Source organism: Anser brachyrhynchus (assembly GCF_964034855.1).
Source record: "Anser brachyrhynchus genome assembly, chromosome: 2".
NCBI lineage: Eukaryota > Metazoa > Chordata > Aves > Anseriformes > Anatidae > Anser > Anser brachyrhynchus.
In genome coordinates, this window is record NC_137695.1 from 45880800 (window position 1) to 45906726 (window position 25927).

At 39.9% G+C, this 25927-nt stretch overlaps 1 protein-coding gene across 3 annotated transcripts in view; it reads right to left on the minus strand.

Annotated features, from left to right (window-relative positions):
• CPNE4 (copine 4) overlaps window positions 1–25927 on the minus strand; it is a 290530-nt gene continuing 264603 nt past the window's right edge. For all 3 annotated transcript variants that reach the window (XM_080581753.1, XM_080581752.1, XM_080581751.1), the window contains exons 12-16: window positions 24787–24841; window positions 15837–15888; window positions 10601–10734; window positions 7628–7864; window positions 1–589 (exon numbers count right to left, since the gene is read on the minus strand). In XM_080581753.1, the coding sequence (XP_080437879.1) occupies window positions 458–589; window positions 7628–7864; window positions 10601–10734; window positions 15837–15888; window positions 24787–24841 (610 nt within the window). In that variant the 3' untranslated portion in view covers window positions 1–457. The remainder of the gene's footprint in view (window positions 590–7627; window positions 7865–10600; window positions 10735–15836; window positions 15889–24786; window positions 24842–25927) is intronic.

A 25927-nucleotide genomic window follows, 5' to 3' on the forward strand; every position in this document is an offset into this window, starting at 1 on the left:
TGCAAAACTGTGTTGTTTTTATTTTAAACATGCAAAATACAGTTCATGCATCTGCCATTTCGAAAAATCTCTCAGTTCATAGCAGATTAAACCAAAGACATTTTGGCTATCGACTCTCAATAAATATTTCAAAATGCTTTACAGTGTAAAGATAAGAAATTTAGCAAAATTTCAACAAACCTGTATAAAAAACAGATACAGATAACTTTTTATTTCAAGGCGACATGCTGTAATGTAAAGAGTTCACTTTTTTTCTGGATGTTTTTTTCCTCATAAAAAGTTTTCAACAATACAACCGCTTAACAGATTTAAGCCTTTGGGCTACACATGCAAAAAAAAATGGTTATTTTAGTTAAAAATCACCAAAACGTGCTATTTTTTGTTTCATTTTTAAGTACAGTAGTTGTAGACAGTAGCATTTCTCTTTTTTTAATTTTGTAAAAGAGTGCAGGCAGGTTCATGGAGCTAGTGTCCTGGAAGACTCGTACTCTGACACACATTTTGGTTTTATCCCCTTGCCATTGTAATAGTCCACGACTTGGTTTGGAACTTCAGCCAAAACGCTTTTTGCTAGAGCAGCTGGGGATGCCTGCAGGAAATGGTAGAAAACACAAGTGTTAACCTGTGTCTGTGCCAGAAATGCCAGGGCTTTCAGAGGCATTGGTGCCATGAGATAAAGGCAAGAAGTATGGTACAGAAACGGAAGGCAAAAAAGACTCAAAGCGAGTGGCACTATTGCTGGAAACTCATTTTGTAGGCCAGTCGGGGCATGTACCTGTAGCTGCCCAAAGTACATTAAAACCAAAAGTGCTCTGCATGTATTTCAGATACAATTTGGACTCTTCTAAGTTCATGGCTAGGGCAACTGTTGTCCCAAACTTCTCTGCACTCTGAGAGAGCACCATATCATGATGTGATAGTCTGCAAAGACTTCCTTCATCAGTACTCAGTGAGGGACCCTGCACAACTTCATGTTGAACATAGGTAAAAGGGAGGCCTTCATCACCACTCTGCTCTCCAAGTTCTGGCATGGTGTTTTAATGCCTGGGGAAGTTTTTAATGTAAATAAAAATATTTTGTTTGCATTGAAATTAAATCACTGTCAAGGAAAGATTTCATGCCTAGGCTTTGTGGAGGTTTTAAAGCTCTTCATGCAATGTATAAATGGTGGGTGTCAACCAGAGGCAGCTCCTTTAAGAACCGATGGCCCTGAGATGCAGAGATGGCCAGTGGCTTTTGCTCCAGGTGGGGAGGAGCGTTACCCCTTGGCCACATGAGAAACTGTGCCCTCTGTTGACAATGACAGTTGCTGCCTCACACACACCCTGACAATGCTTCAGTGGGGCCTGTGGATGTTTTATGGGCAACCATTAACCTGCACATGCCGCAGGGATTTTCTTCAGACCCTGTACCCATCAGTGATAGAACCGGAGCCCTGTTCTTCCATGGAGTCCCAAAAAACCACCCTTCTGCCCTGTGTTTTGGATTTGCTTGTTTCTAGAAATTTGGGTTAGAGATGATTCCAGGTCCCCTGAGCCAGCCTACCTGACTGTGCTCCCCCTGAGCCCACCACAAAAACACAGGGAAAATGCACATGCTTAAACTGCCGTGTTTATCTCCAGGTACAACACACATGGATCACACAGTGCAGCTCAACTGATGCACGGGAACTCCTTGACCTGTGGCTGGATCACCAAGTCCTTTTTCCCACACTAATGAACACTTTCCTTCTTTCTGTATGTAATATTTTCAGCCAGGATTCAAAACTAGCATGTCGCAAAGTTGTATTGACTGACTTGGTGCGGCCTCACCTCGAGTACTGTGTGCAGTTCTGGGCACCACGGTACAAAAAGGACATTAAACTGTTGGAGAGTGTCCGGAGGAGGGCAATGAAGATGGTGGAGGGCCTAGAGGGGAAGACGTATGAGGAACGGCTGAGGTCACTGGGCCTGTTCAGCCTGGAGAAGAGGAGGCTGAGGGGGGACCTCATCGTGGCCTGCAGCTTCCTTGCGAGGGGGGGTGGAGAGGCAGATGACCTATTCTCTGTTATCACCAGTGACAGGACCTGTGGGAACGGTGTTAAGCTGAGGCAGGGGAAGTTTAGGCTGGACATCAGGAAGAGGTTCTTCACCGAGAGGGTGGTTGCACACTGGAACAGGCTCCCCAGTGAAGTAGTCACTGCACCGAGCCAGTCTGAATTTAAGAAGAGATTGGACTGTGCACTTATTCACATGGTCTAAACTTTGGGCAGACCTGTGCGGTGCCAGGAGTTGGACTTGATGATCCTTGTGGGTCCCTTCCAACTCGGGATATTCTATGATTCTATGATTCTATGACTTATTGCCCTGCTTTCTTTCATGGGGTTGGATCCTTATTGTTTCAGAGTCTTACAATTAGTCTCACATAGGATGTAAATGGTAAACATTTCATAGGCATGCTAAGCCACAGGTGCAGAAAGCCCATGGAGTATTATAAATTCTGCTATCAGATGTTACAGTACTACAAATACAAAGACAATGCTAGCAAAATTAGAAATACAATTATTTTTGTCTTTTGTATTTTGGTACTTTGACTCACATATGTGATTAGCAATGAAAAAAAATGAACCAGTATTTCCAGAGTGAGACATTTATACCAAAATATTTAAGTAGGCAAAAGTCTGGAACATTTCTGCGTAAATAAACTGGCAAAGCAGAACCCATACTTGGTGCGACAGCACAAAAACTGTTCCCAGGTGTTACACAGCAACAGAACCCATTTATTTTAATTCTTCAAAGTGAAATGCATGTTTTTTCACAGTTGCCCTGTTCTTGCCTAAACCTCTCCTCAGTGAAATCAGCAGAAAATACTCCTTGGAGTCAGGCAAATAACCCATTTCTACTTTACCACTGAGAACTCCTGTTTTGTTTTTTTTTAATCTCCTTCACAAATGTGGCAAAGCTTATATACCTGAACTTGCCTTTGTGCCATTTTACTAGAAATACAACCCTGTGAAAAGGGTGAAAACAGGGAGGGGGGAAAGAAGAATCCTGGGCCATCACTGCACACACAAACCCTAGCAATCAGGAAACCTTGCTCTATGTTTAAAAATGCTGGGCGGGGGCACTTGCCACCAGTGTCACGTGTGTAGTCCATCAGTGATCATGTGTGTAGTCCACATGTCTGAACATTGGGCCATCACTCATCTCTGCATCATCCTTGCAGCGCTGCCTCTCTCTTCTGATGCCACATCCAGCCTTCCTGGACAAAGGGCCAGCACTTCAGAACTGACTCTGTAAGGGCTCACGTGCAGCTGTATTACTGCCAAGTAAGGAGTCAGCTGAGCTACAGGAGCACCTGGGTAGGCACTTCTCACCCATTGTGCAGGTGAAGTAAAAAGCCTTACACTGAGGTTTAAACTGTCTTGTTTATTGTGCCTGCAGGCTAAGAGGCTACCTGTGGCTCCACATGCTCCACATGCCTGGGGTTACTGGCTTGCCTCAGCACTTCGGTTTGAAAATGGACAACTGTTGCATTACAATGTTTCACCATGCCCATGATGTCTCTTGGTCCTGGGGATCTTTTTAGTAGGGAGCATCACCAAAATGGGGTTAAGGGTGATTTCCTGTCTAACAGTTTGGGCAACCTTTACTGTGTGTACTTTTTTTTTTTTGTGTGTGTGGTAAGGCACTCTCATTTCTAGACCAGATGGTGCAAAGCAGCATTTGTGTAGGTAAGAATTGGACCAATACCTTCTGAGCTAAAAACCAGTCTCAGTTCAGCAGTGCTGCCCAAGAGTTACCTTCACTGGTGAATGTTTTGCTGTAATGTTTTTGCCACTGTTTAAATGCTATGCTTGAAGAGCATCCTAGCAATAAACACCTCAAGATGAATAGTTCTCAACTGATGGCTAATACACAACAATCGGATCACCCAGCAGCAGGAAAATAATCCCCTATGACGATAATTGGTATATATTACAAATGACTGTTGATTCAGTTCTATAGCTTCACCATGCTTAATCTTTAATTACAGTGAATAGTGCAAAACATTGCCTCTTGCAGTGGTGAAGAACTATGCTTTCCACACTCATTTGTGAGGTGTTATTAAGTCACAGTTGTTAGGCTTTATAATTAAACACAATGCAGAGTGCAATACAGTCTACTTGCCGCATCACAATTGTGCACAGTAAAAATAAATTTTAAGGGCAAAAAGAATCAGCTCTTAAAATAAAACTGTGAATTAATTGAGACAGGTGGTTTTCTTCATCTACATTTCAGTATTTGTGAGCGTCACTGTTCTACAGTTTCAAGTGAAGGATGCTCATGTTGCTGGGGTGGTGATAATTATAGAGGGAAGAAACTCATTTGTGTTCAGAGAAAATATTTTCCCTTTCTTTTTTATGTTCCCCTATAGTGAAATGCACATATCACCTAATATGATAAGGGACAATTATTTTAAACAGTAATGGTTACCTTCATTTGTCAAGCCTCTGCAACTACAGATTTGCTAAGAATCAATACAATTATTAAAGCTTTACTGAAGTATTCCTGATACACTACATCATGTATGAGAAGATTAAACCCGAATAATAAAACTCTCTCTGTCTTGGGTCTTGAGCCAGTAAAACACTGAAGTGGGTCTGAAGTTTAAAGTATGTTATTATTTGTAACTGTCTGAGTTAAATACCTGTATGAGTGCTGTGGAGGATCAGAACCTTCCCTGAAGTCAATCTTACAAAATAAAAGGTATTCTGTCTACAGGTTATTTGTTAGAACATCCTTTCCCCTCATTTTGATTTTCTCAGAGGGGCAGCTTTTGGATATATTATTTCTGATCTCTTTCAACAGATATGAGCTTTTCAGTTGCAGGCTGACATGAGAACTGAAGTAATGAAAAAAATATTGTTTGGGTTGACTCCAAATGAATTCTGGTTTACTATTTCAGCAAAACAAATAAAATTGCTCACACATAACATCCCTTCTTCCGTCAATAGTAGAGGCAATATGGATTTAGGCGTAAATAAATACTTGATTTAGCAGAAAAATCTATAAGCCCTATACAACTTGACTTGTAGTCTTTCTAATGAGATCTTTCAACTTTTTTTCTACTCAATAGCTGAACATCCCAAGTAGCAAAAATAAACACAATGTACAAAATTGACAAAATTTACAAAAGGGATGTGACTTTTAACCAAATATATCTTTTACTTAAAGCTGTCAAATGCAATATTCTGTTTTATGGTAATTCTTGTATGTGATCAAAACCAATCTGACAAAAATCCCCCAAACTTGGGGTTAAATCTGCATTTTTCCGTGAGAAAAAAATAAATTTGAATCAAAACACCATACTCATTTCTACCATGAAAATTATTTCACTAGTTGGTAGAAAAGACATAGCCTTTTGTTTGTGCTGAGGATAAGTACGCAAGATAGCTGTGAATGTCACTTTGTTCAGAGAGATATTATTTGGGATACTTCCACAACAAAGAGATTCAACCAGAAGTGGCTGTTGTTATGGGCACTCATCCATTACACTGACATTTATTGAAATACTGGAAGATCACAATAAACAGACTAAATATCAAGTTGCATAAGATATATTGTCTTTTGCGATATACCATACACATTATCCATCTCTAAATCTGTATTATCTCCATTACTGAGACAAAGGGGGAGTAAAATATCTCTATTTAATAAGAGCAATAATTTTTTAAGATTGCTATCCTCTCTCAATACTGGGGTAGTTAATCTAAACCAGATTAAAATAAGATATACTTTTCATTTGACCAATGCTTGCTATTAAACCACACGTAGAATCACTTGCAAGTTAACACCATAGGCACAATATATTCAGCACCCCAAGAGAACTGGAACTGTCAGTGTTAACCTATTCAATCAAGGATGATTTCAACTTTGTAATAAAGTCACAAAGCAAAACTAAAAATAACAAGTGCAGCTGGCTTCGCCAGTTCCTTGCAGAAACATATTTTTCAACTAATTGAAGGCAGGTCTAGCACTGGTTTATAAATAACTTGCCTTTTGACACTTTTGCAGTAGACTACAGTGCAGCACTACACACTTGTGATTATCCGATGAAGGAGGATCACGAGCTATTAGCAGGCCATGCTCATACTTTGTTCCAGCAGATACTTACTAGGTGACTGAGCAGCACCGTCAACACAGAAATGTATGTATCTACAATTGGGAAGCAACTCCGCAGCCATTTGGTGTGGTACCACTGATCTAATAGCACAAGGTGAGTTTTACATCATACGAAGATCCATTCTTTACATAAAGGTGAGGGAAAGGAGGAACAAGTCTCTTTCTCTTATACCTCAGTAGAGCTTGTGAAAATAAGAAGGGTGTCTAGATCTATGACAAAATTTACTTTGAAGAGAGAAAAAAGAACAACACTTGAGAAGAGGAAAATTAGGTGAAGTTTTGGAAATGGCAAAAAGAAAAAAATAATGTCATGTGGTAACAAAAAGTCCAGAAAAAAATAAACAAATGTAAGCACTGCAAACCCATATGCAGACCAAAACCAACCCAGAATTGAAAACTTCTCTGTGACAAATCCAGAGCTAACGATCAGTAGGGAATGAGAACAGTTTGGGAAGGGCACTCTCATGATGAAAATGAGTCAGTTACTCTGTGGGGTGAAAGAATTTTCAAATCCAATACTTAGGATATTCTTCCTACACAACCAGGGTGAGTAAAACACAGTAATGAAAAACAGTTGAATATAAAGGAAGGAATGAGGGAAAGAAGGGCAGAGAAAGATGGAAAAACAGAGGGAAAAGGATGGGATCAGCATTGTAAAGGAACACAATGGCCATTCCACATCTCCATATAGAGGAAAAGGACCCCGAAAAACCAAGCTGTGTGTGGGAAAGCTTCTATGGGTGAATACTGTCTGTACCTGGCTGCTGAAAGAGTCCCTGGGACAAATGCTGCAATGTAGGGCAGGTGACTGAGGAGAAAAGTACATGGCCAAAGGATTATTTCAGATTTGGCAAGTTAGTGCTGGTCTGTCACTTCTCCTCCAGAGTGTCTCCTATACCATGTTGGGCTCACACAGGAACAGCTGGCTGAAGGCACAGGGAAACTTTTAGTATCACCACTTTCTTGACTGTGTTCTTTTGCAGAATTTGGGGCAAGGTGTGGAGGAAACCAGGATGCTCTGGGTGGATAGTTCCGTCTTCGAGGACTTAGGGATCTGAATTTCAATAAGGAAACAGCCTCCTGGGGAACACTGTGAGTACAAATTCACAACCATTTCAGGTCTCTGTGGAAATGAAGGGACGGTGTACATGTATGGAAATGGAATACAATAGCCCTAACAGAACAGATGAGAAGAGAATGGACAAGAGACATCAGGAAAAATAAGTCAGGGAAATCAAACTAAAATCAGAGAGGAAATGGAGGTCCGTACTACAATTTTCCCCCATCTCTTCCTTCCCCACCTTCACCATCTCACTGATAGAGCACATTTCATTCTGTGTTTCTTTTTCCCCATTTCTGGCACAATAATGCTATTGACTTACTGAACACTCCATTTTCATCCAAAGTTGGCCCAGCCCCAGGGCTCATTCACTATATGTATACACGTTCACCCTTCTGCAGAATGGATGGAAAAGTCAGCTTACATGTTTGAAGTTCCTAAATGGCACGAACTGGACAATGTCTCGAAGCACAGGCTCGCCCTTGGGAGACCTCAGGATCCCATCATCGCCATCCAGCATCTGCATGTCACTAAAATCGGCGTTCCCCACCCCGACGATGATGACTGACATGGGAAGGTGAGAGGCGTGGACAATAGCCTCTCTGGTGTCAGCCATGTCTGTGATGACGCCATCCGTCAGAATCAGCAAGATGAAATATTGCTGAAGTTGTTGGATGAGAAGTAAAAATCATATCATTAGTTAATCTTCCAAAGCTGCCTGCCTTTTTCTTGTATAAAAGTGTTTCTGATAACTGTCAAATACGGACTTTTTTAAATAGAAAAGAGCGATTACAATGACTCAAGTGTTAAGTGCACTTGCCATGCAAACCTCCTCAGCTACTGATTTCTCCTCTGCTGCAGTTTGGCTGTAGTTCACATCAGTTCCAGGAGCTGGAGGGAGCCAAGGGATGCACAGTGCAGAAAAGGGGGATTCTAGCTGCTAGGGCAGGAAGAGTCAGGACTTTGGCTCAGAAGTCTGGAATAGACCTGAGATCCTCACTAGCCCTATTTTCCATCTGCTGCACAATCACTTCTGCTGACAGTTCCTGATTACATTTTTTCCCCTTGGGAACCAGTGGGACGCAGGGAGGAATGGGGTATTGAAGCGTTACAAGCTTGTAGCAGAGCTGTCAGGGAGGTTATGACAGCACTTTGCAGAGGAGCTTTGCTAACAGGCAAGTGGGATGGGTGCAGCCATCTGCAAACTGGAGGGTGACCCACTGGTGCCTGTGGGAGAAGCACCCACCACGGCAGGTCTACTGTATTCTGTAGAGCAATGGGATCCCTGAGGAGAGGAAGGTCACGTTCAGGAAGGAATATATCCATTTTCAAACACTTTATATGGAGCCCTTAAGAGAGGTTTTCTCATTCTCTAAAGAAGAGCAAGCAATTTTCTGCACCTGTCATTTCTTTCCCAATACTCCAAGGCTCACCGGACTGGAATCAAATGGGCTATTACATCTTCACTCACTAATGGGGAAAAGTAACTCTCACTTGGGTCCTTTATGAACAGCTAGGCAGCTGGAGTCATTTAACAAATGTACATTAATGAGAAAAATGTACAGGTCATAGAATTTGGTCACTCTGCATGAGCAATACCAACACACAAAGCATCATTACAGTTTATTTATATGCAGCTATATAAACTCATACAGAGTTCTGTTCATTGTCTTCTGCCGTAAGTAAAACAAAACATTAGGCAAGATAGCTTTACCTTGAAGAATTGTGATATAAACTAATTTGATCTTCAAACAAACAGAAAGTGGGGAAGCTTAGGTTTAGGAAAATGAAGCAATTTATTCGATGTGACATAATAGTTCAGAGACAGCACTGGGAACAGAGTGAGCCACCTCAAGATTAAGTAGGTATGAAAACACAAATATAGCAATTCCCCAATGTAGGAATGAGACCCTAAATAGTAACAATATACTGTAAATTGTAATGAAGTGACAATCACAAGCCCAGATTCATGAACAGAATAGTCTGGGAACTTCAGAACTTCTGCCTTAACAGGACTGGGAAGGGAAGGGAAGGGAAGGGAAGGGAAGGGAAGGGAAGGGAAGGGAAGGGAAGGGAAGGGAAGGGAAGGGAAGGGAAGGGAAGGGAAGGGAAGGGAAGGGAAGGGAAGGGAAGGGAAGGGAAGGGAAGGGAAGGGAAGGGAAGGGAAGGGAAGGGAAGGGAAGGGAAGGGAAGGGAAGGGAAGGGAAGGGAAGGGAAGGGAAGGGAAGGGAAGGGAAGGGAAGGGAAGGGAAGGGAAGGGAAGGGAAGGGAAGGGAAGGGAAGGGAAGGGAAGGGAAGGGAAGGGAAGGGAAGGGAAGGGAAGGGAAGGGAAGGGAAGGGAAGGGAAGGGAAGGGAAGGGAAGGGAAGGGAAGGGAAGGGAAGGGAAGAAAAGAAAAGAAAAGAAAAGAAAAGAAAAGAAAAGAAAAGAAAAGAAAAGAAAAGAAAAGAAAAGAAAAGAAAAGAAAAGAAAAGAAAAGAAAAGAAAAGAAAAGAAAAGAAAAGAAAAGAAAAGAAAAGAAAAGAAAAGAAAGCTTACTACATGAAGAAATCTTAGGGAAAGCTCCAGACTTGATGATGAGATGCACGTCCATGTGCAGCTCTGTTCTGTTCCTATACATAATCATTCTTCTTGCTACAGTATACGAGTTGTCTCTTACATCCTTGACTACCACAGCACTGCTCTACAATCATAAATGTCTCAAACCTACTCACTCACGTACTTTCTCCCTTTCTCGCACTCTTCCTTTCTCACATTTGTCTGGAAGGCAGGAGAAAAGTAAGCCTAACGCATTACAAAGGTGTACATTAAAAACATCATCTATGTTTAAATCTTATAGACCAAGAAATCTGGCATGGTGTTTATATCAGATGCAGACTAACAGACTTGTCTCCTGATTTTCTGAAGGCACATAATACTACGTCACTAATAGTAAATTGAAAACTCTATTACTACTGTTTTCAGAGGAATGGTTAGAAAGAGCCCCAGCTGAACAACAACAACAAAGTTTTAATACAGCCTCTGCAAGATCCTTGAAAATGTCTGTGTAGGGAAACATTCAAACTCCTCTACTGGTATAATCAACACTGCTAGGGCTTGACCCCTAAATTTTTGTAACTCTAGTCCTGCCATTTGTGTTTCCTCTGTGAAGACCTGGGTGTGTTACAAAGAGTGCTAAAAGCAGGGAACAGAACAGTGAAGGAAGAGTTCACAGTTGTGACTATCGAAGAGGTAAAGGTTAGATACACTACTCCTACCAACACAGACTCAAGTTGACTTCTGTGAAGGCAGTTAGTAAAAACTGTTAAGGCTTGATTCACATACACTGAAAGGCCCTGTTGTAGTGGCCTACAAGAGACAAAGCAAGAAAAAAACCAAACATAGCATTATGCCCTTACTGAGGCTTCCTTAGTGTTGGTCTCCTCCGATGCTGATTTTGCCACCTTCTGAATGATGGGAGCAATGTTTGTTGGGCCGTACAGCTGCAGCTTTGGAAGGCAGCTCTGATAAGCCTCCACAACACCTTGTATTCCTGGCAGGAAAAGCCACACAAAAGGCAAATAAATGTGGAGCACATCACCAATATCATGCTTATTTAAAGCATAAATAAAAGGCAGGTTCTTAATGAGTAAGTTGTAAATATCACACAATTAGCAAGAACTAACAACCTCAGATAATTTCCAAGAAGCTGCTTCTAGCTGCCTTGAAGCTAGTTTGTAACATATAATTCATTATAACATACTTCCCAGCAGCTTTTAATGTCTATTTTTCAGGTATCAGCTTGCAATGCAATAGGTTTCATTCTTCTCAGTTCAAGGTGTAAGTGATCACTTGCTGATTCATGCTAAAAGGGTAGACACAAATTAGAAACCCTTCAACACTTCTCTCTCCTCTTCAGATAAATATTTATTTCTGTTTATCATGGTAGTTACCAACAAATCTACCCTTTGCACTTACAACTTAGAGCTGTCAAGAAATTCAAACATCTTTTCAAATACCTAGCTCCCTTGTGCTAGGAAAACAATTTTTCAGGGTAAATTTGCATAATTGCTCACAGGTTGAACTCAACCATGACCAAAAACTGTGAAATCTTGGAAGAAACAGAAGGATGCTTTCCAGTCTACAGAAAAAATGAGCTTTAGTCAAGAAGTTTTGATGGAGAACTAGCTATTTACAGCTTTTTCATTTCAGGATATATAGCCAGACCAGTGAGAACAGACTTCTGCTGACACACTTGACAGATCACAGAATGGGAATTGGTGTTTTCAATCATTGAGGAGAAGGATTTCTTGAAGTGATGTACATTAGCTTCCGCATTCAGAACTTCCAGCTTACCAGACCTAAAGGATTAAGAGGTCTAAAGTTGGAAAGAAAGCGATAGACTGAAGAGCTTTGTAAAGAATGCTGAAGAATGCAATGGCTTCAATAAGATCTTGAGCCAGTTTGCACTGAGACTGGCTCACTCATGAGATTTTACTCAACCATGTTTACAGGATATATGAGTGCAGATCCATTACTAACAAATCACAGGGAGCTGTAATTACTTTACAGTGATATACCCGAACGTCCTATGATGAAATGGTAGAGAACATAGTCTTCTTTATGGATAGTTACAAACATATTCTTCCATTGCAATGCTTGCAGACAAAAGAACACTCTCTAGTTACAGCTGTGATTGGCTAAAATGTAATGTCACAAAATTTCCCTTGGTAATTCCAGTGACTAAATTGAATATTGCAAAACTGGCCCTTTGTTAACTGCCAATTTTAAACCTGCTAAGGACTTCATTGCATGTACTTACTGGGCTCGCATGAAGGCCTCATAAATCTTCCCTAAGCTGCTGACAAGATACACTGTTTTTTTACTTATGCATTAAAATAGTATGAGATAAAGCTTACTCCCTGCAGTCCATACAGATTTACCATGCTTTGTGTCAGGAAGTGCTTGCATCTTAGGAAGCAACATGTTCTAGAAACATCTTTTTTGTGTGCAATCTCAGTATAATATCTTTTCAAAATATCTACTTTCCTTATATATCCAAATCCAACAGAGTATGTGAGTGGCTTACCTAGTGGCTGACTTTTCTTGGACTCTTTTATTTTAGATAGAAGCAATGTGCATCATTCCTCACAATTTGTCTCTTTACATTTTTAATTGGAATCCAGTCTTCATAGCTCTAATGAAATACAGTGTATGCACGTATACATATGTGTGTAGAAGAATGCATGTAAAATGCATGCACGTTTATCGCTTTCTTCTTCAGACAATAAAGACTATAAATACTAGATATAAGTGTAAATAAGTAAATACTAAATATGACTATAAACACACTATACTATAAATACTATAAATAAACTAAATATAAGACTATAAACACTAGAATTTTCTAGAATGGAAATAGTGATAGGAGAGGAAAGGTAAGAATATCCATATTTTATGTATCCCAGTGATCTTCATATCAAATATTCTCAGTTTACAACCAAGTCCTATGCATTTCTTCTGAACATACAGGTGTATCTACAATAGAGTCCAAAGAGTTATTGCAGGTTGTATGGGCATACTGAGCTAGCCTTGTCTACAGACACTGGGTGGGTTTACTGGGGACTACAAAACCCACTCATTACCCTGATTTAATATTTATCCTATGCTGAACTCTATGCTGCTGCAGTTGCACCAGACCCAGTGTTAGGGGTACTGAGTTCAAGGTTATCTTGGCAGTGCTCACCTAAACTGCAGTTACAGGAGAGACTGTAATGCACAGGGTGGTTTACTCACCGAGCCAAGCAGGGCTCTTACCAGCTCGTACGTGACCACTCAGAAGGAAGTTTCTGCTGACCACAGGATGTCCTCATTTGCTACCATATGAGCATCAGCCTTTTTAGTAGTCTTGGTGGGTATTCATGGGAGTGGGAGATTGAAACTCCAGAAAAAGTTTCCCTCATGTAGAATTAAAAGTATACATTTTCTTAGTCAAGTAGGATATGAGGGATTAACTGGAGTACAAAACACACGGTCCTTATTTTGATCACCCCTTTGTTCATTAAAGAGTTGACATTTTAATGTAATCCCTTTTCAATGTAGAGTGATACTTAACACTATTGTGTGTCGGTGAAAGCTCACTACTTCCACAAAGAAAGGGATTTCATTCCTCAAAAACAAATCAGACACATACTCTTTACATTGGATCCAGCCTCTGTTTCTTGGCTTGAAGCAAGATACACTTCAGCAATTTCTCCGTGTGTTTTTTTGGCAAGTATACTGAATATTACAAGCTAAATAGCATGGTCACGAAGCATTTTATCTCCCTTCCACTCTTTCCCCAAAGAGCATCCTCTCTTCACATGATGTGCTGGGGTTACTGCAACCTGTGCCACCTAATACAGTTGAGAGCATCTACAAAAATTGGAGAAACATCACAGAACAACTGGCTGTAGGAACTAATCAAGCATCCATTACAGGCAGATGATAAGCAAGCTGCAGCAGATGATTAAACAACATGTTTTCTGGTCTGTCTCCTTTTCTTGCTTTCATCCAGATGGACATTATTTTAAATGGTATAATTTAGGACACAGAAGTGCCTTTATATCTTGTAGATGTGTGTATGAATGCTCTAAAATTTCCCGCCTGGTCTGGTCTTCTTCCACGCTGCAACCCACTTCTGCAGATTCTTAGCCCTAAAAGCCCTAAAACTTTTAGGTGATGTATTAACTTCCCAGATAACTGACTCTTATGTGAAGAACAAATAAAGATTAAATGCATAATAAATACTAAGTGACATAAGCTTAGGCAAAGTTCACAGAGCAGCTCCTTCCTCTTATTTTTTTTTAATCTCTCTCAATTCCACTGATACGTCTTCTTTTGCATACATAGGATGCATGAATAGGAAGTTCTTTACTTGCAGAGGGTTTGTCTGTCCAACCTCTGGCCTGCTGTTGGCACTATGTAAGTGTGACAGCCTTTTCAAATACCATTCAATCAATACAAATAATTATATAACAAGGTCAGCCTGATAAATGAATTAGCCTTGGATTCAAGAAAGGTAGAAAAGGGGGATTAAAAATGTTGTGATTGCATGGACAGCTAGGACCTTTTTGAGGTATGCAAAAGGTCAGAAATGTTCTGCATTTAGACCAGGAAACAAAGATACACTACGTGCATAAACGTATTGTCACATAATGCTGACCACCATTAACTCAGATGTTTTAAACAGATCAGGCCCGTGTCTGTGTTCAGAAGCAGCCAAGCTAATATATTTTAAAATATGAGTTCTTTCCTTGGACAAGACAAAACCATGAGGTCTGTTCAACACCTCATTTCCACGTCATCAGTGTGAATAAAATCTCAGCTTAAGCTGGCTCACAGGCTTACAGACACATCTAGACGCATGCATGTAATTTCTGCTTCTTTTAACTCCTTAAAAAACCTTAAAAGCAATGTAAAAACTGTGCAAATGTACTAAGCAGCTGTAGGATTTATGCTCAATTACATCTCAAGCATCTGACCTACAGAGGCTGGAGCAGTCCAACAATCCAAGTGTATCTACAAAGCAGGAATGCTCACTGAACCAAACACAGAGGTCTTGCATTTAAAATGTGTGAAATCTGAAATCTTTTAATGTCTCTTTTCATTGAATTGCTTGTCCTTTCTTCTCTTCCTCACTTTATTCCCCAGCGTGTTAATTCTCATCTTGAACATATTCTCCTGACTATACTAGGAAGAAAACCACTAATAAGCCTGAGAAGGGCTGAAAGGAGCAGCTAGAAACTTTGAATGAGAAGTGCATTTTGAAAAACTCATTTCAGTGTTTGGAAGATAGCAGAAGAATAAAGAAGAACAAAAACCTATGTATTTTAGACAGCAATGATCATCTGGCCAAGACTCTCAGATATGTGTTCATCTAAGATTACTTGCTTATTTAGAGAATTTTTTCCTATTATCCTCACCTTTTACAAAAGGTATGAATCCTGGCAGGAGATTCTAGAAACAGCATCGTCACTGCAGACCTCACAAATACAAGACATAAAGCAAAATCTGATACAAGAATCTGGCCCCTAACTACTGAGGATTAGTGACTGTTGCTAGAACACACCACTTTTATACTGTGTTGAAACAGGTCTCCCACTAGTCCTCAGCTGCTTCTCTGACTCTTGTGCTGGATCTCACTGGGATGACTGGCAGCAGGCTACTGATGCTATAGGTCTTGCCGAACAACTGGCTGTAAACAGAGGGAGTACTTGACTACAGAGGTGCACAGCGTGCCTTTGTCTTTGCATGTCCTGCCCTTCTTAGCTGCGCAAACTATGTTTCTGTAGCCAAAGATCTGGAATGAACCCAGAAAACATGGCTTTAGTTTTCAGCAATGCCTAGTGATTTGGGGACATGCAATGCTGATTGTCCAGCATGGTGTACTTTCAATGGGACCTATTTTTCAGGACATTAATGTGTGGCACTTGCTACAGTTTCTAAAGCTAAGCCCACGGGCTTGGAATCTGTCAGGTTTTGAAGCTGTTTTCTTTAAAAACAAAACAAAACAAAACAAACATTTTGAACAATACTCAAGGGATACAATAAAAAATACAAACACATTTTGCAGACAGCAGAAAATACAACAGTTAGTCTGTTCTGGTGTGTTACCTGCACATTCTGGGTTGTCTTCATTGAAATTGATTGCAAAATCATGAGAGACCTGCCGATAAATGGAAAGAAGACTGTAGTTGGAAAAATTATTCCAAGAGGACTTGCGGTTAAACACCCTTTATATTCTTTCTGTGTTAAACCAAAGAGATCTTTCAAGCTTTCAGCATTAAGTGTGATGTACAGTCCCAGTTGGAACTCCCCACAAAAACAAAGTACCACAAATGGAATCAAACTTGTCGATAACAACAATGAAGGAAAAAAAAAAAGGAGGGGGGAACATAAAGAAAAAACACCTAAGTGTTTGAGAAATCACATAAATGTGGTGTCAGGACTGGGCTACCAATGTCAGCCACATGGGACCAATTGCTGAGGAGAGATTTAAATGCAAGCACTCTCTAGATCCACATCTCAGATTGCAGAAGAGCTAAAGCAGGTTGTGTTACAGCATTGATAGCACAAGCTCACCCCTATTCTGAATTCTCCATTCACACGTGTGAGCAATTTTTCATCTGAAGGCCATGGGATTACTGAGAAAATAATTTATTCTCCAGAGAGATCAGTGAAGTCACTTAGACCCACAGTGAAATAATAATAATGTAAGAAATGTGAGGAGCCTAAGCTGGTTAAGAAATTAGAGTAGGTTGGGGAGAAATTAATAAGAAAAAAAAAAAAAGAAAAGGATTTTTTTCCTTAAATTTAATAAACATACCATTTTCTCATACTCCAAATTCGTCTGTAATAAAATACCCCAGAGGTATTTTCTAAGAGAAATGACTGTGAATGCAAAAATGTTGCTGATTTTCTAATAAAACAATATATTGTATCTTTGGTGGTTTGGGAAAATAATACAAGACTTCTGTATGCATAAATAATACAAGACAATGTAAGTCCCAGTTTCCAGGCTTCCTATATCTGTCTTCACCTAGAGATCTGCAACCACAGCACAAATCTATTGGGATTGAAACTTTACTCAGATGCACTTTCCTGGTTTTAAGGTTTGTTCTTGTCTGCTTTGCTTCCCAGATTCCTTTTTGCACCGTTCTTTGACCACTGAGAAGGCTTGATTCCTCTCAAGTTTCCTGTTATCTTCAATTGTCTTGAATGAAGCCTAACTTTTGTCTTGCAATGCACAATGTACATATATTTTTTGGTTTGCAAAAATGGATATAGCTGAGACTTGAGCAGGCAATTTGCCTATTTTTAAGTTGAGCTCAGGTATATCATTCCAGAGTAATGAGGGCAGTAATATGGCTAACTCCAATTACGTACCTTTGAGACTTTATAAATCTCTGTAGGACATTCAGAACTGCCAGCAGTCCCAGTCACATGGAAAGAAACCTGTTTACTCCCTGTTCAATGGAACATGGATTATTTGCAGAAAGAGATTTATTTATTGGATGCCACTGTTTTATTCGCTAGTTTAGATGACTTCCATTTCTAGGACATAGACAGCACAGAAATTGATCTGTGAATAGATGCTACACACAGAACGCATCAATAGCAACCACTCTTTCCTATACTGTTTGAAAGAATTCCTTAGAGCCAGCTAACTTAAATCAGTCTAATTTTCCCCAGCGTGTAATGTCAAACGTGCCAAATGTGGTCTCTAGCTGGAACTAACCAGAAGCTTTATCATCACTGAAATGTTCATCCTAAAAGTGGCTCTTGAAGCGTACAGAACAGGAAATGCACCAACAGAACTAAACTTCAGGAATCCTGATAGAGTTCTCTGTGAAAGTCAATATTCAACCATACAAGTGGATTTGTTTACTGAGTAAGAAAGATATCAAATATATGATTACAGAGAAGTTTCTCTAAAGGTGAAGTGGTATAGATTGGCTAATTAAAGCCACAGAGAGTTTGTCATAGAGAAATAGTATTTTCCTATCATATGCTGTTCTTGCTCACAACAGTGAGGTCTATCTACCATCACTTAATAAAAGTTTAAATAAAGCGGGACTTCTACCACGATGGGAAAGGATGGAAGCAAGAACTCACCAAAGAGACGTCAGCCAGCTTGGCTCCAGCCTGGAATTTAGTATATCTACACCAAGCATCAGCTGCTTCTTTCAAAGGATTTTAAACTGATTATTCAGGCTACCCTTCTTGGCCATGGAAGACAATGCAGAAAGTCACTAGGCATGTTCTTTGTTGAGCAGGCACAGAAGAGCAGGGCTGTCAGATATGCTTCAGAGGTGCTCCAGAGCACTTCTGTCTGGCTGCTCTTGTATGTCTCTTGGCACATTTTGCCCAGCTGGTATCTGCCAGTCTCATGACCAGCTGCAGGCCAAAGGTAATTGCAGCTGTCAGGAATGGTTGTGTGGGTTTTCACTCACTGATGATTTTTGTTGTTGTTGTTGTTCAATAGCCTTTCTTTTTCCTTTAGGCTTTCTGTATTTTGTATTAACTGCATCTTAAGAGCAAGAAAGATCGTGATGCATGTATATGTATTGCAGGCTGATTCTTCCAATGTTGTGCCTCTTCAGTGATTTTATTTCTTTATTGCTAATGCATTTGAAATTATAGCAAAAGAAGCACCACAGTTCTTTTCCAGAGCCATGAATATAATATTTTATTCACACTATAAAAGCATAGGCTGAATGCTTTTGTTACTATTCTTTTTCAGGATCAGATCACACTATACAAACAATTTATATGGTTCAAAGCTATAGCACCCAGGCTATTATTTAAGAAAAATGTAGGCAACAGTTTGGTCCAATAAGAAAGCCCAAGTCTAGAATGTGTGTAAAATGATCCAAGAAATAATACTGTCTGATCAATGGCTGCTATTCTCCTAAATCAAGTGGACCTCATACACTGATACCCTTGTTCACAAAGACCAGTGTTATAATTTACCCTGAAGGTAGGGGAGGAAACAGTGAAAAAAGAAGAATTTGCTTGGTTCCCGTGCTCTCTGAAAAATATGTCAGAATGTAAACAAGATATAAGAATAATGTGAAGGAGAGATGTTCTTTGAGCAGCTCAGTGATGGTTCACAAACAGGAAATCATCACTCAGTGCAAACCAATGGCAGGTATTTTTAAAGCAGGGTTTCTCCAAATGCTCAGAACTCATTCCCCACTCTGGTATTTAAAATCAGCTGGGCTTCATCCTGCTTGTGCACCATCTCCCCTGTGGTGGCTAGAATTCAAGAGGGACCAAACCAGAAGAGACTTCAAGCACATGAGATGTACTGAAGGCATTATTGAACTCTGGCTCCTTCCTCATAGGACTGCATGGAAAGCCCAACCATGTCAGAAGCTGCACTTGGTTGACTCTTAGAAGCTTTGGATCTAACAATCAATGTTATTGTTTTAAACATGGTGCAAAGTAATGAACTACTTTTTTTTTTTTTTAATTTAGTTAAACATGCAAGGCCTTTTGAGGATGAAGCTCAAACAACGCTGATGCCAGATGACCAAAAGTCGGTATATTAAATGACATCATTCCGATATTGAATGACACAGCCTTTATGCACTTCCAAAACTGATAAGCTAATGGGGAAAATGAGGCAAAAGTTTAAACATCTAAGATGCCGAAGACTAAGAAATCCTCAGGGGAAATGTAACAAGACTCTTGGCTGTTCAGAAGAAATCTCCTAAGGTCATTTGTATGACTGATCAATTTAAGAGTCAGGAAATCCTGGAATACATCACACCATACAAACACTGAAGGGCTGCTTTACATTAGTATTTGGTACAAAGAACTTTGCAAAGAACTGCAGACTATGGTTTGTGGTGAAAGTCAGCCTCATGATAAGGAATGTCCCTGCAGAACTGTGATTGTGTCACAGGCCCTGGATTAAGTTTCGAATATGTAGCTGGCCCTCTGCTGAGCCCTCCTGCTCGCTCTTAAAATCCATCCATAAAAGGAATGGAGAGAGAAATTCTGGAGTGCAGAGGTGATTACGTGTGATCGGCCTGGCATAGCCTGGCTTGCTGCATAAAATACCAATCAAAGCCTCCAGCTAAGGACATTTACCCACACTTGGCTATGTGTTAATCTTTTTCCTCTGCAGGACTCCAGATAAATTATTTAGCAGATACCATCATGAATGTGGGATTATTAAAAGACAGATGACCAGGAACTTTCTGTACCAGGCACAGATTTTTTCTCAGGTGACTTCTTTGAGGGTTTTAACAAGAAAAATAAGTAGCATCATGATGCCTGTAAATACACCAAGATGTCCACTACAACAAGAGCATTTCTGAGGATATATCAACGAAATACATGGTCTAAAATATTTTTGCTAAGGCAGATTATAGCAAAATTTGTTTTTACCACTGTACAATGCTTCCATTGCCTGTACATACACACTGACAATCACCTGCATACAGAAAAGTAGATGTCCACCAATGTGACAGTATCCATGAGACTCCTGCAGGAGTCATAACCATACTTCCACACGTGTAGGCACAGTCTAGTGGAAAATTTACCTTGATTTAGCATAGCAAGTAACTTATTTCCCTCATGTTGGGATATAATTATATTCACCTTCATATAGAAACCTCAAAATGCAGACAAAAACCTTATCTTGGAATCTGACAAATAATAAAACCCCATAAAAGTGATAGAGCAAATTGCCAGAAAGTTTTTGGTCTATACAAAGGCATTGTATTTAAGTCACATCAAAATATTCTATTTTGGCCTCCATATTTTTAAATCCTTCTTACTCTACCTGAAATTTCATTCAATTTTTGAAGCAAAATGCTGCTTTGAATCAGAAACCAGATGGTTTTAATTCACTTGCAAATGTTGATATTGGATGCCTCAATTCTGAAAAATTAGTAAGCTTTTTTGTTTTTCCCTCCTCTAGATTGTTGAGCTCATTTAAATTTACCTCCCTGTCCCAAACAGTTCCAGCTTTCCAGAAACCTCTATGGTGATGATACTGGGACTGCCTAACAAACAATCCAACAAATTCAGTCATGTGTAGGAATGCTTTCTTACTCATTCAAATAAAGATTGTCAAAAATCTAAGAACAATAGATGCATACAAGCGTAAATGCTAAGAGGCACAATGTTGAACACTTGTCTGTGAATAAATTGAAAACTATTAAGCTACCGCCAGTCTGAAAATTAAATATGGAATGCCTGCATATTTTGCAAAAGTTTGAGACACTAACAATTTTAAAGAACCATTGCTCAAAAGCTATTATTTTCAGAATGCTCATTAATCAAATAGTTTGGGAGCTGGACAGCTTGTGTCTCTGGCTAAGACCACATTGCAGAAAATTCTGCCTGGCAATGCTTGCCCATTGATTTGCCTTTGTACTTGATTTTTGAGCATGCTGCCCAGCTTCCATGTCTAAATCCAGGTTGCAGGGACAAGATGACATTATAGTTTTTTTTTTTTTCTCTGTTGGTCTCTTACACACCCTTTTATTGATTTTTTATTTATTTTTGTTAAAGTTTGCACATATTTTTGCCCTAAAGCTCCTGGAATGCATGAAGATCACAAAGGCTTTCAGCTGGTCAACAGCACTGATCATAAAGTGGAGATCTGTTACCATTCATTTATGCTGAATAGTGAGTTACAGGCCTCATTTTCCTACAACTTGTAACTAAGCATGACATGAATTAGACCTGAATCCACTACATCTACTCACTTTGCCCACTATTTTTATCAGGCTGCCTTCCTCTGGCTTTCTCTTACTGTGTTCCTGCCACATATGGGTTGGCCAGCTTTCATTTATGGAAGCTGTGTTGTTTTACTGTTGTTTTACCGTTGTATGGAGGCTCTCATGGTTAGTTAGAAACCTTTGGCAGTGGGAGCCGTTTCTTCCACAGCCCTAGCAATTTGTCATCTACTGGAAGAAATAAAAGATAGCAGCTGCTGGTGTGCAGAGACCAACATGCTATGAGTAGGTTAGATCATCTAATAAGGACTGGAGGCTCGAAAGCAGGCACTCTAAATTAAAATGAAAAGCTGATTTATCCACATGATGGGGTCAGAACTTAGACATTCTCATAATGATACAGCCTGGATTTGAAGATGTGAATTATAACAGTTACGACACTGCTGTCCTTTAATAAAAGATATGTATGTCTTGTAATAATTTTGACTGAAAGTATCAAAAGAGCATTTGAATAGCAAATGATCAACACTGCTGCTGTAGTGTCTGTAGTGTTACTGTATTTTTGCAGCAGAAGATAAGTTAGGATAGACAAGTTGCAAGCACTCTTTTTTTACTTGCTACTTTTAATTATACCAGTTTATTCACTGTTTCCTATGCATCTTGGCTACACTCCACATAAAACACTAATCATTGTTGGCTTTAAATTAAATTCATGATACTGGTGTAGACTAAATTATTGAAGGATTTCCAAGATTATTGGTCTTGACTTATTCATACATTCTATTGAGGCTGACTCCTCACTCTCTTAGAGGGTATATCTTTTGATTTAGAAGTGCAGCAAAAGCCAAGGAGGGACTCTAAAGGGCTCACAGAGTTTAGGTAAGGTGACAGATACTTGTATGGACTGTGAAGAGTATCACAGGGAGGGACTGAACAATAGCACAGATGAGTGTTAAATCCTAATCCAATTCCAGTTGGAAGTGTCCATGACAGACAGCAAGCTAATTACTTGTCCCCATCTGTTGCACAGAAAGGCTAGTCCCCCTGCAATGTGGTTCTTATCTTCTTCAAAGTTTCACTACATTAGTAAGCTGATGTCAGAACATTTTGCCTTTGTCATTTTTTTTGGGGCAATTTTCCACGGTGGAGGTTAAAGATGTTATTCTGTCCCTCGCTTGTGTTTCCATACTTTGGGACTTGTTTTGTTTACTCACATTTATGTAATTCACAAGCAAATAGCTCCACCTTACGTTTATCATTACTTTTCCCGAACTTCTCAAAATGTGAAGGTCCTGATTCATACATTTCCTTGCTCCGAAAGGTTAGTAACATACAGACCCATGAGGGCAGTTCACGCTATTGTGCAAGACCCTTCATGCACGTTTGGGCTACAAAGTTGAATGCAAGTCTCTCACTTTCTTAAGAGTACTTGTCAGTAAAAGTATCCAAATGCCAGTTCTGCCCATGCAGTAGGAAAGTTGGTGTTGCTGGTCATAGCAATATTTGGTTACAAAGGACCCCTGAAATCACTTTCTGGCCAGACGTGTCTTTCACCTTGCACCTGAAATGCTCTCACAATCAAATAAAGAGACTGTTGCTTGGGTCTAACAAAGTTGGTACATTGCCAATATGCTCATATGACCCAGGGCATGAATGCCACCAGCTGGTTATTTTGGCTGAGAAAGAAGCTGTCCTGTACTGTGAATACTGCCATCACAAGCAAACCAGTTAAAAGACTTCACCTGGCACAGTAACATCTTCCTTCAAGCAGTCCTTCAGATAAGTATGTCTCTTAACAGCTGAAAGAGTTGCAAGTTTTCTCCCGTGCAATAATGGTCACCTCACAGGCAGTGACAGATCCAGCCCCTGCCACACCACCAAGCTGGTACCTTTGTTTAGGACAATCACAATAGTACTTGACATTCTCAGTAATGGCCAGTACTGGGCCTGAAAGGGCAATCTGGTTGTGATGTATAGACCAGCTCACCCAGTGAACACTGCTACACAACCACAGGTAGGGACCTACACATTTGTGGCAAATGGAGGAACATTTGAGAAGTAGCTACTGTGTTTTACTAATGTGTCTGGTAGTAGAGGCTGCTAAATATGTATATTCTGCAAAACACTCCCCCCTCATACAGCAGAGATGGTTATCAGCAGCAGCAGTTGGAACAGATATGCAACAGATACAGATGTTCCATATGCATTTACCACATTAAAATCTCTATCAAAGTTCTGGAAGCTGTCTCTGATTTTGGGAAGCATTAACACTGGTGTTACTTTTCTCTGCAAAATGCACTGTCAGGCACAGTCCACTTTTTAATAACAGAGCTTTTTCGCGTAGAAGTCAATGCTGTTAAGACCTATGTTGACTTACCTTAGACACTTGTTTGCAGGACACCTATCAAATTTGCTGTACATCACTACTGGTATTTCAAGCAGATAACAGACCTACAAGCCACGAGAACACACTGGTACATTTTTATTCTCACCTGGCCAGTGTTCACCTCCCAGCTGCAGCCACAGCTGAAAAGCAACTCAGAGCATGGGATCTGGATGAAGTCTGCATGATTGGAAGTTCAATGATGCTCTTTTCCAGATAGTATCCAAGTTGCAGAATTCCCAGCTAGTTTTTGGTTACTTATTTGTGCAGAGCTACTATTCTGCCTACTCTTACTCCGCATGTGCAACACAGGATTTGAACTTCTATTTCTTCTTATGCCTTTTTCTGTTGGATGCTCTTTCTTTTACTCCACTGTCCTCATTCCAACACTACCAGGCTGCACATTTATGCTGCCCACAATTAGTTGCACCATCACACCAGATCACTCTTATTTTGTTTTGTTCCACTTTGTTTAAAAATACCACTTCTGTCTAGCATGGCTCTTGTATTTCTCTTCCTGGTATTGAAGATGTCTACCACAACACAGAAATTTGCTACTGAGCAAAGCTTTTCTACAGTCTGTATTTTCAGGAAGATGTTGAATCTCTTCATCAGAAAGATGACATAGACACTAGGCCACTCATTGAACCACACCTTACAAAAATGGGTTCTGCCAAAGCAGGGCTCACAAAGTTTCAAGATATTTTTGGCAAGTGCTGTTCTAAAATTCAGTTCTCCTCTTGCTAGACTAACATCCATTAAAAACCTTTGCCAATACCATGAAATATTTTGGCTGTAACACACCTATTTTAAGTTTAATCTCGATTTCTGTTTTTAGTGAGGTATCATGGGATGAGAAAACCAAATGAAACACAACAAGCAAATGGAACTGCTTCCCCCAACCCTTGCTCTGCATCAAACCATTTCAGCCTTATTTTGTACCTCATAAACCAAGGAAATGAGAAAATTTCATTTATGCACCTACTTTGTATTCTGGGGGTATCCTTGCTCCAAATCCAAAGGCTGGGAACATTTTGTCACTGGAAAAGAACAAAGAAGAGTTCCCACAGAGAAATGCATTTTGCTGCAATAAACACTTATTCTTCTGTAAACATTCATCAAAAATGCAAAGCAGCACAATGGCACAGAAAGGTCTTTTAGGTGAAGAGTGTTACATGGCAGAATGGAAGGGTTATGTATTAGAGAAGGTAGAGTGTGTGCTGGCCAGATGGATAAGCGACATGGGAGATTTTTCAGGTGAACTCCTAGTATGGAAGTTAAAAGCACTTGGAGAATACCAATGAATCAAGATATCTTGCACTTCTCCCACAAATGCAATAATAGACCCATATTACCTCCTCTTTTTCACTATCTGGCTGTAGTGTGAGAGGGAGTTGTCTAACAGCCTGTGACAACAGATTTATTTAATATAAATATGGATGTGCTCCCCCAGCTCAAAAAATGGGTTTAGTGAAGAGATGACTCTGTAATTAAAAGTGTTTGCAAATGTGGGTTCTTACAGTTGTCAAGGTGCAAAAGAGATTTCCTATAATATTCAAAAATTCACCCCCAGAAACCTGCAGGTTCTGTAAGGCTTTCCACCTGTATCATTAGTACGCCCACTAAAACATGAAATTATTTTCATTATGTATAGATTAACTGATAACCTAGAAAATGTGGTGGCATGGTAAATTTGCTTCCAAACACTATGGTGAGGTTGTTCCACTCCAATTAGATCTGTAGAGACAAAAATTCCTGATTCGGAGGACCTGGAAGCTTCAGGGCTGTTAATACCCTTTCAGAAATGCAGTAAAGTCTCACACAGCCCACGTCCTGTCAAGTTGCCTCTTCCCAGATGGCAATGTAGAAAACAACAAGCTGTAAGGAATGTCTCGTCCCTGAGTCAGCAAAGCACTTGATCACACACTTGAGGTTAACAATTCACCCAAACATATGCTTAACTCCAAACACATCCTGAAGTCCCTTTGAAGTCACTGAACTGTGCTCCAGTGCTCTGATGAATCAAATCCCTCATAGGTTTATCTGATTCTGCTTAAAGAGTTCCAGGGCTTTTGGAAAAGTTGAGTTCCTGTCACCATTACTGACACTTTCAGAAATCAAAAAAG